We start from the raw sequence: 12,899 nt of genomic DNA, 5'->3' as shown, positions 1-12,899 counted from the left end.
GCTACAGTTCTAATTCTTAAATGGCTTCTCCAAACAAGACTCTGTCTCTAGGTGTCTTCTACCCATTGTTTTAGTATCACATTTCTGTGTGAAAATGTTAAACAGTTTAGTAAGTCTTAACCTGGAATCCAAAACTATATGTGCTTGCAGGGAACCACAAACCTCTTGAAATCACAGACAAAATTTTGTGAATATATGCACTTTTCTAGGACAGAGGAGCCCCAGTTTCATTTAATTCATAAAGTGTGCTATGAGCCTGACAGCCTAAGAGTCACTAAGTGGATAGGCATGGAAGATTAGTATAATCAATAATTACAGGTAATAGAATACTTGGGTTATTTATATTATTCAATACATGTACAACCATAACTAGGTGGTGTCAGCATATATCTCTGCTGTTTTTATACCAAAAAAAAAAATCTGAATCCCAGATAATATATCCATCTCTAATCTTCAACCTAATTTACATGATTATTCAAAACAAATAAACAATTTATTGCTCAGAACAAAGAACCTCTTTAAAAATAATTATTAAATAATGAAAAACTCTTCTATAGAAAAAATAAGGAATACTATTTTCCCTATCAGTACCACTAGTATAACATTCAGTATTCATTTTTTTCAGCCTCTGCTCACATCTCTCAAAAAACAAAGATTGTATATATTTTTTTAAGATTTTATTTATTTATTTGACAGAGAGAGAGATCACAAGCAGGCAGAGCAGCAGGCAGAAAGAGAGGGGGAAGCAGGCTCCTCGCCAAGCAGAGAGCCCAATACTGGGCTTGATCCTAGGACCCTGAGATCCTGACCTGAGCTGAAGGCAGAGGCTTAACCCACTGAGTCACCCAGGCACCCCACAAAGTAGTGTATAATTTTTAATATTGTATATTCTCTTTAAAAAACAAGGCTAACACATTCTGCAAGGGTAATAAGTGACATCTGCTATAAAATTATGTTAAAAAAAGATTAAAAAGCAATTCTTCTAAATTTGCAGTCTTTCTTAAATTGTATTTCTAAATAACCATTTTTCACAGGCTATTAAATTTGACAATAAAAAAATGAAAGAATTTAGCAAGTTATGAATCATCTTATTTGGCTCATATATAACATTTAACTGGTTTGAAATAAGATCCAAATGGTTTAACTATGCCACTTTCTGATGAAAATAAAGATTAACAGGAAGGAATATATGCAACTCAACACCATCAGAATTTTCCCTAAAAGCTATTCTCAATGTTCAATACTGTAGCATTCTATACCAACTCAGAAGATGATAAAAGTATATCCGGAAGATGTTGCAGATAGAGGATGCATTAGAAGTTTTCCAATAGCACACACAAAAACTGCCAATGTACATCAGGGCTTCCGCTGCCCAGACTTCTAAGATAAAGAAACAACAGCCTAACACTTTCATGGCCCTGCCTTCACAGACACATTTGCTTTAAAGAATTCTAAAGGTTGTTAAGTATGCACAAAGAGTTTTCTCAAATAGTTCACACTCCTTAATTGTTTCCATTTTAATTTCATAATAGCTAACACACAGCATTAAGTGCAGAGCATTAATTTCTAAGCACTATGTATCCAGATACTATAAAAATATTTATAATATGAACATAAAATATGTATCACTCCAATAACCTGATAAGATACATATATTATTTTCCTCATTTTTTAATTGAGGAAACTAAAGCCCAGAATTTTGTAGACTGTTACATTATCATTTAACTTACAGTAGCTTTCCCACTTTTTTCTTTCTTTTTTTTTTTTAAGATTTTATTTATTTATTTGACAGACAGAGATCACAAGTAGGCAGAGAGGCAGGCAGAGAGAGAGAGGGAGAAGCAGGCTCCCCGCTGAGCAGAGAGCCCGATGCAGGGCTTGATCCCATCATGACCTGAGCCCAAGGCAGAGGCTTCAACCCACTGAGCCACCCAGGTGCCCAGCTTTCCCACTGCTTGATATGTAAATTTCTCTTTGAAAAGTTTTAGTATTTTTTTCTGACTTAATTATGTTCTGAAGCTTCTGTGTGGTTACGCTTGGTGGGGTCTTTTCCATTCATGATGGTGAGCGTTCTGTGAGTTTCTCAGAAAAGACAGTTCATTTCCTGCTATCTGGAAAATTTTGTTTAAAATGTCTCTGTTAATTCCATATGCCCATTTTCACACTTTGTTCCATTCTGAAACTCTTTTTATAGATTTTGACCTTATAAATTATCCTTTATTTTGCTTATATTTTCTATTCTTTTTTTTTTTTTTGCCCTAATTCTGAGAGGTTTCCTAAACTCTATGTGTCAACTTATAACACGTGAGTGCCTTTCTTTTTTTTTTTTTTTACTTCCTGGATACTCTTTTCATAGCGTATTCTTACTGTATACATAAAGTATCTTCTGAAGATATAATTCACAGATAATTTTTTAAATAAAGTTGTAATTTCCCTTAAGCCCAAACACCTCTCTGTTCTCTGGACTTTCTTTTGCTCTTTGATTTAGTCTCTCTCTTACGATGGAGACTTTTCTCAAAAGACTCATAATCTTTTGCTTACAGATCATATTAGACGATAGAACAACAAAATGTAATTACATTGTCTATGTACATAAGTAAGGCTTTTTGCAAAGTCATTAGATAATGAATAAGAATTTGTAGGCTTTGAAATGTCTCCCATTGAATATATTTTTCTCTAGTTTCCTGCTTGGGGAGAACTGACCTGGCTCCAAGCATTCTAAATGTCCAGACTGAGAGTTCTGTATTCACTACAAAGACCCTTATTTAATCCTCCTGGTTTCAGCCTGGCTTTTTTGGAAACTGTTTTTTAATAAGTACCTCACATCCTAATCACTTCTGGGGTTCAATGGTGAAGGACTATGGAAGTAAAATATAATTTCTCTATAAGCCTTCTATTTAACAAAATGTTTTTGAGATCTCTTGTTCCTCTGTTTTCTCCTCTTCTATTTATTTCCATATCTGTGTGTCTTCTCAAAGTGTTTTGGAATGAATACAAGCAGGAAAAATAAATAATTAGGTTTAACCCATAATGTTTCCCTGCAGGTTCAAATTATTTATACTAGTAGCCTTGTTTCCTTTCAGGTAAAAGTTGGAGCGAGAGAATGAAGATTTAGAAGAGCTGAATTCCTGGCCCAGTTCTTAACGATCTATCTATGTCACCATGTTCATGTTGCTTAACCTCCCTGCAGTTTCATTTAGTCACCTGTACTGGGCAGAGATGTAATAGCTGTGACATGTCCTTGCAGGTGACAGTGTGGGGAGAAGATGCTAGGTATTGCTATAGAGCAAGAAAGAGCTACCTGGATTTACTGACGCTAAGATTAAGTGTGTGCACTTCCTGGTTGCTGACTAATTCTTCATCCATTTATTCAATAATATTTGTTAAAAGTCTGTTATGTTGACCCAGTAATTTCAATTCTAAGAGAAAGGAAAATAAATCTCTGCACAAGAAATTATTCTAGAAGGTCCATATCAGCATTATTTAATAACCAAAAAGTAGAAGCAGTAGAGATGTGTATCAACTGATGAATGGATAAATATGGTATATCCACACAACAGAATAATTGTCAGCAAAAAAAGAAATAAAGTACTGAACCACGCTACAAAACATGGATGAAACTTGAAAATATGATAAGTGAAAGAAGTCAATAACAAACGACTACGTGCATTCCATTGAAAAGAAATGTTCAGAAAAAAAAAATCTCTAGAGGCAGAAAGCAGATTGGTGGTTGCTTAGAGCTATGGGAAGGGAAGGAGAAGGGAAACAGAAATGAGAGCTAATGGATATTTATGAGTTCCTACCTGGATAAAATTTTCTAAAATTGATTTGGGTAATGGTTGTACAACTCTCTGTGAATATATCAAAAAAAAAAAAGAAAGAAAGAAAGAAAGAAAAGTCAATCATACACTTTAAATGAGAATTGTAGCTTAATTATTCCTTAAAAATGCTGGGTTTTTTTAAGATTTTACTTATTTATTTGACACAGGGAGAGAGGGAACACAAGCAGGGGGAGTGGGAGAGGAAGAAGCAGGCAGAGAAGGGGGCTCCATCCCAGGACCTCAGGATCATGACCTGAGCCAAAGGCAGTCGCTTAACAACTAAGCCACCCAGGTGCCCCTCAAAAAAGCTGTTTAAAAAATAACGCATCTGAGAACATTTAAGCAGGGAAAAATCTCTTATGTGTACTTTTATGGCATTAGGAATATAAAATTGAATAATACTGAAGACATCATGGAACTTAAATTCTAGCTAAGGGACATATATATGATTATAAAGTCCAATGAAATGAGACTCAGAAAATTAAATATGGGTAAAGGTTGAGGGTGATCATAATGATTAAAATGAAAGCCAAATGACAAGGACAAACTGTGATGGAGAATGACAAAAAGTGAAAAGAGAATCTTAGGCAGTGAGGGTAAATGTCTCCTCAAAATCTCTGTGACAGGAGAGAACTCAGTTTACTGCAGGAGCTGAAAATTTACCCAAGTGGCTAGAAAACAGTGAGGGAGAAAGTTGTGGGTGATAAGGTTACATAGATAAATTGAAATTGTGCAAGACTGTGTAGCTCATCTCATAGCTCAAACGTACTCTAAAAGTAATAGGAAGCCTCCAAAGGGTTTTAAGCAGCATGATATTATTTGCAATAAATGATATTTGCTTTTTAAGATCACTCTTCCCACTCTATGATGACTAGAATACAGTTTTGACTTTCTGTCCTAAAACTGCTTATGCACATCTCAACGGAAATATCAACCACGCCGGTAAACCTACATCGCTCATAATTTTAAAAAAGTGTCTCAACTGGTGGCAGAATTAAATTGGTAAAGTCGACATGGATAGACTCTGTAAAATGTTCAGTCAGTAATTCCATTCCCTGAACTATGCCTTTTTATAATGAAGAGGAACACTCAAGGATGTTTACAGCAGCACTATTTAACATGAATGTTAAAATTTGTAAATAGTTGCTAATTCTATATGTGTGTAATTAGCCTTACTAATTCAGCATTATACCTAATGTCTTGAAAATAAAAAACAGGTCTATGTTAATAAGATGGCCCAACTGTAAACCCGGGACACATATAATTCTGCTATTTTACTTTAACTGAGTTGTCAGTTATTAGGTAAAATGGTTCAAGGATATTATGGACAACTTAACTAATAAACTTGAAAAGGCTCATCCCATTAATTTTTGTTATTTGGATTTGGGTGAAATGTGTCAGATAAACCCTCAACTCAAAAATAATCAATGTCACCTGAATGGATCAATGGGTTAAGCATCTGCCTTCGGCACCAGTCATGATCTCGGAGTCCTGGGATTGAGTCCCCTGTCAGGCTCCCTGCTCAGCAAGGAGTCTCTCTCTCCCTTTGCCTCTCCCACTGCTCATGCTCTCTCTCTCTCAAATAAAATCTTTAAAAAAAAAAAATCAATGTCAATATATATGCTTATGCGCACATAATTGTTTATAGATGTCCCTTGAATAGTTTCTATCCACATGTACAACATACACACACAACACAGAGAATTAATAGAACCAGGACAGTTTATTTTGCAAAAACAAAGATAATTCCAGGATGCACCAGGAAGCATCACCATAGTCCCTTGATTTTTTTTATTTTTTTCAGGAAAAATAATGGTAAGTTGTACATCAAGATGACTTCACAAAGAAAATGATTTGTAGAAGAAACGTACTTAGTGCAAGTGAAAATAGTTTTTTTCCTAGTGTATGCAGATTTTTTTCTTCATTACCACCACCTCTGCTGCTAAAATATATAGTGTCAGCTTAATTCGTAGTTTGTTACTTCTTTATAGAAAATGATAAAATGAAAATTTGTCACAGACCCAGAAAACACTCAGTATTCTTCATGTAGAGCTTTGGTCTACCACAATTTGTATTGTAATTACAAGAAACTATATTTGAAAGTCCTCACCCTTAACCCAATTTTTGTCTATAAGTCATGAAGTAAATTATCTTCTAAATAAAAGAATTACACTTAGAATGGCAAACTGTTTGCATGAGCAAAACATATCAGATATACTTTGCTTGCCTCTTATTCTGGGACATAAGTTCATTAAGTGGAATAATGCAGAATTACAAATACTACTTAAATTGCTTTTTTTGGTGTTGGTGTTGTTTCGGTGTGTGCTTTTTGACCACGTAGATATAGTGTAATTAGATTTTGTTAAGTGAACTCTTGATAATAAGTAATAAATTGTTCAAATGCATTTAAAATTCTTGCATTACTCATCAACATTCAAGTTCATAAATGTAAGTCCACATAATTCAATATGAATTGCTGAAAACAAACCTGTCCAAAGATTCTCAATTAATACCAAGTCCCTAAAAGTAGGTTTAAAGGGAAAGTTGCTCAGAAAAGAATGAAAAACTTCTCTTAACATTTTAGTAGTATAATATCACTGTCATATCTATCAAATGCAATGAAATAGTGAAACATTAAATAAAATTTAGCTTTGTATCTTGCATACTAAGAAAAAGTAATGGAAGGAATTCATACTTGCAAATCTTTCAAATAATTTCACTTTAATTGGGCCTAGAGCCACTAAGAAAAACTTAATTGAATTTATAAGATATAAAAAGGTGCACCTGACAGAGAAAATAAATCCTTAAGGTTAATTTTGGCTGCATTGATATGCAAAGCAAATAAGAGGAGCATTGCTGGGAGAGTGCAGACTGCATTCAGCATAAAGATAGCATAACAGTAGGCTAATTAGTCCTTAAACCCAGAAGGTTGAATTGTTTTTTCCTGAGAAGCTCCTGGAAACAAAGGTTTCTCTCTGACTTACTGGGTAATATGGGTGAAGCCTCCCTCCACTAATGAACACATCAGTGACCTCTGACATCACCACTGTTGTGGCTACAACACAGGCAGAGAAGCAAGGCCAGGAAGGGCAACAACTTCGGGAAGTGACAACCATCTCTAGAGTCCTGTGTCCTTAGGACACAATAAGCTTTTCCTACAGTTATACGCACTAATTGATGAGAAGCAAAAAAAATAATAAGTCAAGATATAAAATCTCCTCCCTTGCCAGAGGCAAGATGTTGGCTGACAATATATATGAAATGGGAGCATTAACTATAAAAGAGCTCTTATATAACTGTGATCCAGAAAAATAATGTCAGAATCCCTGAAATGGCAAATAGTCTGGTGATAAATTCTTTCAAGGTAAATTATTCATATAATACAAACCATCTGCAAACATACTCTGCTCTTCCAGACCATCTGAATGATTGTGTTGGAACCATGGATTGGCTCTGAAAGCACAAGGCTACGCCAGTGTCAACTTTTTATTAAATAAATAAAAGGTAAAATTTTAGCTAATAAATACATAACCATTGTTCATGGTCTCAAAAAAAAATCACATTTAAACTCCTAATTAGATACTTGTTTCTGTGTATGTTGTGCATATGAAAACTCAGCAAGACTGAGACCACATCCACATTACACAAAGATCAGGGTAATTTTACTTTTTAAGTAACTGTATTTTCCCTAGTTTGGAGGATCATATACCATGATATAAACAAAAACTTAAGATTTTCTTTACTAAACTCCCTAGTTCCCACCCAATTATTTGCAAAAAAAAAAAACAAAACAAACCCAAATCTTATGAGACTATAAAATCAAAGGCTACGTTCCTTCGGGAAGCTCTGAGGAAAGAATCCACTCCTTGCCTTTTCTAGCTTTCAGACACTGAATGCCTTCCTTCGCTCCTGGGACATCACTGTGATCTCTGCTTCCATCATCACATTTCCCTTTCTGCCACCCAGTTATTTCTAACAGTACTGGGAGTATTTGATAGTTGACTCTTCTGTAGTCCCTGAAGGTTTCTAACATCATCCTCTCCTGAGAAAGAAGGGAAATACAGAGCCTCTGCCCTACTTAAACAGGAGGTAGGAGAAAACCACCTGCCAGACATAGCAGGCGCTCTCTTGGGCCTGCAGGTGAGAGAAGCACCTAGCTAGCTCTGCGGGAGTCTCAGTGTGAGCACCAGCCCGGCCACCAGAGGGAAGTGGAAAGGGACTTGTCCTGGAAGTCATCCTGGAAAGGGGATCATCAGCACAGTGTTAAAGTCCTGACACGCCCTGGTGTAGCGGGCTCACAATGCATGCAGCAGTATGGGGCTGACTGAAGAGCAGAAGGAGTAAACTTCCTTGGCCATGCAAAAGCTTATGAGAGTATCAGTTAAAAAAAAAAAAAAATCTTTATTTCCCATGTCTCCCCATCCTTCCATGGAAATTTATTCTTGAGTGTCTCAAGAATTCTCAGTGGCGAAATTATTACTGAACGTAAGTGTGGCATTGTATGAATCATAGCAAAACTCTGCCCTTAAAGTGTCTTTTTCAGGAAGGAGCCTGAGGTGAACAGATCATAATCATAACATTTCTATTATGTTAGAGATTATTCCCATATTGCTTCTCCTTTAGGAAAAAAAGTACTGTTAGAATTTTGTCTCTCTTATTTCTGCTTTTGCCATTACATTATCCTGACATGTTAAAGGTTTTGAGAAATCTTCTACTGGTATTGAGAGCACATAAGAATATTGATGAAATAATAAGATTTAAATGTCTTAACACATGCTAATAAGTATGTACATAATTACTTCCTTAGTTTTTTGTTTTAGAAAACTGTATATATTGTAATTACGAGTTTTAAAATCTATCTTTTTTCACATACGTTCCAGTTAAAAACCTAAACCTAGTCATTGTTTACTTTATGTCTATCATTTCCTTTTTCCAGTGATGCAAGAGAAAATCAAATATCACAAACTACTCCACACTGCAGTTTATGTTTAGGGTATTACCTCACTTTTTAATCATTTCTCATTTCTTTGAAATGTATGATAAAAATAAACCATCATCTAATTTCAATTTATTTATTTAGTAACTTTTTCTTGTTTTTAAAACAGATATTTTGTCTCAGATGGCTCACTTGAGAAAATGTGAAGAATCTTTGATTTTATGAATTTCATTCATTCAAAAGATACCAGTGCATCATTCCAATTCCCGAAAGTTGGCCCAATGTTTTTATCAGTAGGTGGGGAAAGTTTAATCTTTTAATATATGCCACCATGTTGAAAAGAGTAATCTCTTTTCACATTATTCAAGAAATAAAAGTATTATAAGTAATCAAGAGTGGTCACTTAATTGAGGTACAATTAAACAAAGTGTAGTATTTTATTTGCATGTGAATAGTAAACCACATAGATTTCTGCAAACACCACGCTTACTTTTGTTATTAAGACTAAAGGCTGCTTCCATGTAAACATTTTTCATGATAAAAAGGTAATAGGTTGCAACATATTTCCACTGAGGATTGAGGGAGAGACAATATTCTACATCTGACGTTAACCTTTAAAATACTAAAGAACATGACAATCTAATACAGCTTAAAGCAAGGTCATTTTTTAGTTTGCTTCTATAAGTATCTTGCTGATGAAGGAAATATGCTTGATTATTTAGTAGATCCTCTTAATGTAAACATTCTGTCAGTCCAGCTCTTAATTTGACATAGACTATGTCAGATAGTCCTTAGCTTTGACAAGACTTCCTGTGGACTTTGTTGCATGTTTTTGCAAATAGGAACCTTAAAATGATACAATTCCTAAATTCCATTCACTCTATGCCTTAATAATAGAGGCTACTGATTTCTGAGACAATATATAAATTTCAAAGAAGGTGAAGACAAGTCACTCCAAGGCTCTGTGCGGCAGGAGTTGGGTTTTCCACAGCCGACGTCATTCAGAACTGTGGACAGCTCCTACTAAGGCACCGAGTTGATGGCAATTTCCCTTAAACATAGTTCAAGGCAGTGCTGCTTTCTGTGGCTCTATTTGCTCGCTATTTACTAGACGTCTGTTAAAACTGCCTAGTTCGCACAACTACTCCTTCCACGGATTCCTTTTCGAAAGAGTTCGGTTAAATAATAAACAAATAAATAAATAAATAAATAAATAAATAAATAACAAACGCCACCCTGAGTTTTCGCCTTTTCAATGGAAAGCCCAACCTTCCCCGGGAGCTGCAGGGTGTGCGCACGCTACTAAGAGGATCTACTTCACGACCTTCATTCGATAATCTCTAAACACGCTTCTAACAGGAAGAATACTTGGGCGACAAATAAGGTGGGGACACGACTTCATTTTAATGCTCGAAAGCAGTTCCGCTGACCGCGGACAGCTCTCTGCCCTTGTCCCCCGAGCCGGGAAACGAGGGAAGAGATGTCTGAAACGGACTCGGAGTCAAGGTCAAGAGAGGGTGTCTCTCGGTTTCGGGAAGGGGGCTCTGGAAACGGCCCCTGCCTCTGCTTCGGGACCTCGAAGCTTCCTGCCGCGCCGCTGCCCAGCCTGGCAGCGCCCGCTCCACTGACACCTCGAGTCAGGGACTCTCCAAGCGCAAACTGCCCTTCCTCCGCCTGCCAGCCGCTGTTCTGAAGAAACGCGCTGAGGATGCCCAGTGCCTCTAAGCAGATGAAAAACAGATTAACGTTCCCCAGGGGCGAGAGCGGCTGGAACGGCGAGGACCTGTGAGTCACTGTCTCCGCTGGCCCCATCCTCTCCTCCACCTCACGAGCGCCTGTTTCCCCTCCTGAGGGACCCACTTCTGGGGGAGCAGCGCGAGGAAGGAGGCCACCCCAAAGGCGACTTTCTGGCCGCTTCCTTACGCTCTCCTCTCCGAAGTAAAAGTTTTTCTGGCACAACTTAGCATCCTCCCATCTGGGGGGTCACCGTGGACTTCTTCCCCGATGTGTCCCCAAAGTTCACGAGGCAAAGAAGGCGAGCGAGCCTCCCCGGGATTCCCGGGCAACAGGAGCTCCTCATCCCACCCCCCTCGGCGGAAACTAGTTGAAGAGTCGAGCCCGATCCGCCCGAGTGGAAGCCGCCGGCAGCGCCACCCCCCGCCCGCCCGCCCGGCAGCCCCTCCCTCCGAGTCCCCGGGCGCCCCCTCCCAGGCGCGGGGAAGCGTGTTGGAGGGCGCGCCCGGAAGGGAGGGTGGGGCGGCGACAGGGAGTCCTCACCTGAAATCGCTGTAAGGGTGGATAATCCAGAAGCCTGCAGTTTTAACCCTTTCCTGCTCCTTCTCCACCGCCTTCTGGCTCCCAAACATGCGGAGGGAGAATTTGTTGACCCCGGGCTGCAGCATGGAGGTGAACTGCCTCTGCATGAAGCCGTACTGCCGCCGGGGGCCCTCGGCGTCCTCGAAGCCCCCGGCCGGCTCCTCGCCGCCGCCGCCGCCGCCGTCCACCTTGAAGCACACCGAGTTGCCGTGCTCCTTCGCGCCGGCCCCGCCGCCCCCCGGAGGGGTGCCCAGGCGCTTCTCGGCCGCGGCCGACCCGGCGCCCGTCGCGGGCGCCTTGGCGGGGAAGACGCTGTTGCCATCGTCCCGGCTGTTGGACGAGGAGTTGGGCTTGCCGCCTCCTTCCATGCCCGGGGGACGCGGCCGGCGACGGCGCGGGCTCCAGACTCTCCGGCCGCCCGGCGCCGGGGGCACGAAGCTGAGCTGGCAGGGGCCCGAGCTGGCTGCCGGCGAGCCCGGCTGCCCGTCGCGGCGGCGGCGGCGGCGGCGGCGGCTTCTGCTTCCCGCCCGCGCCGCTGCTCCCTGCGCGCCTCGCTCCCGCCGCCGCCGCTGCCCTCAGTGGCTGCGCTCCGGGCTCCGCCGCGGCTGGTGCTGAGGCTGAGGCTGCCCGAGCGAGGCGAGGCTTCGCTCAGCCCTCGCGCGCCAGCGCCTCCCCTCGGCTGCCCTCTGCTGGCCGGAAAGGGTCTCTCCCCGCCCGCACAGCGCGCACTCTCCCTCCACTCTTGCTCCACTTCTGCCCAGCGTGACATTGAACTCCGGAGCCCTCCGAGACATTTATCTGTACTTGTTGTGAGAGGCTCGGTGCATGTTTGCACGGGAGAGGAGAGAGAGAAGCAGAGACGCAAAGGGACAGAGAAAGACTCAGCTAGCAGATGTCTGTGCGGCCAAAAGAAATAAACACCCTGAACCTCACTGAGACATTGTCACATTGTCTGAACGCCTGTTAGAACGATGTTAGATAGGAAAAGGGAGAGCGGCTGTCTCTGCATGCAGAAAATTCACGTGTAAAGCTGGATGTACATAAGGAAGTAAGATTTTATCATGGATAATAAATTTCATGAGTGAAAGGGAAGTTTTGTGTGTGTGCGTGCGTGTGTGTGTGTGTGTGTGTGTGTGTTTTGGAAGAAGGCAGACCGCAAAAGGGACTAGATCTGGGTAATACGGAGTATTTAGCTGCTTGGGGCTTCTCAGATGAAGATGTGACACCAAGGGACAGACAACTGGTCTCCTTACACTTATCCTTGTTTATTCTTCCCCAGCGCCTTAAGCAGGAGATGGGATTTCTTTCTTCCCAAGGCCATTCGCATCTACACACACGGGAGCAATCTTCCAGCTGCCAACACTGAGAAAAATGTGTTAGGGAAAACTCACCAGAGCTGACCTATCTTTTTAGATAAGTTACGCAATCAATAAAACACACTAAGAGGCATGCATGTTGGTAAGTGTTCACCTACACCTCGCCAGGAAGCCAAAATGTCTTGGAATTTAGACAGAACGTAGTCACCATTTCTGAAGGGGGAATGTATTCTCAAGGGAGACTTTAAATGTGCTACTGATGCTGAGGAAAGCATTCTGAGATTCCTCCTATCCCCTCAGTGTCTCTCAGACACACCAGATTAGTTAAAGGAAGCAAGATGTGCTGCCAAACTCGCCAATCACTCAGCAGGGCAGCCCCAGAGTCTGAGAGCTTCAAGACTCCCAAACGTCCCAAAACATCTGCTCCAGATCCAAGCATTGCCTTCCTGCCCACAGCCTCTTTGAAGGAAATCCTGTCCTGCCAAGAGTCTCTGAATCTAATGGGTTCCT

General features: G+C 40.5%; 1 protein-coding gene across 1 annotated transcript in view; it reads right to left on the bottom strand.

Annotated features, from left to right (window-relative positions):
- The window catches only part of HCN1 (hyperpolarization activated cyclic nucleotide gated potassium channel 1), a 392,660-nt gene extending 381,110 nt beyond the window's left edge, over positions 1-11,550 (bottom strand). Inside the window, exon 1 of the mRNA XM_032337446.1 lies at positions 11,035-11,550. Within this exon, the coding sequence (XP_032193337.1) occupies positions 11,035-11,441 (407 nt within the window). The 5' untranslated portion in view covers positions 11,442-11,550. The remainder of the gene's footprint in view (positions 1-11,034) is intronic.
- Between the last annotated feature and the right edge of the window lie 1,349 nt (positions 11,551-12,899).

This window comes from Mustela erminea, chromosome 3 (genome assembly GCF_009829155.1).
Source record: "Mustela erminea isolate mMusErm1 chromosome 3, mMusErm1.Pri, whole genome shotgun sequence".
Classification (NCBI taxonomy): domain Eukaryota; kingdom Metazoa; phylum Chordata; class Mammalia; order Carnivora; family Mustelidae; genus Mustela; species Mustela erminea.
Note: the sequence above shows the minus strand (reverse complement) of the source record. Positions and strands in the feature narration are given on the sequence as shown.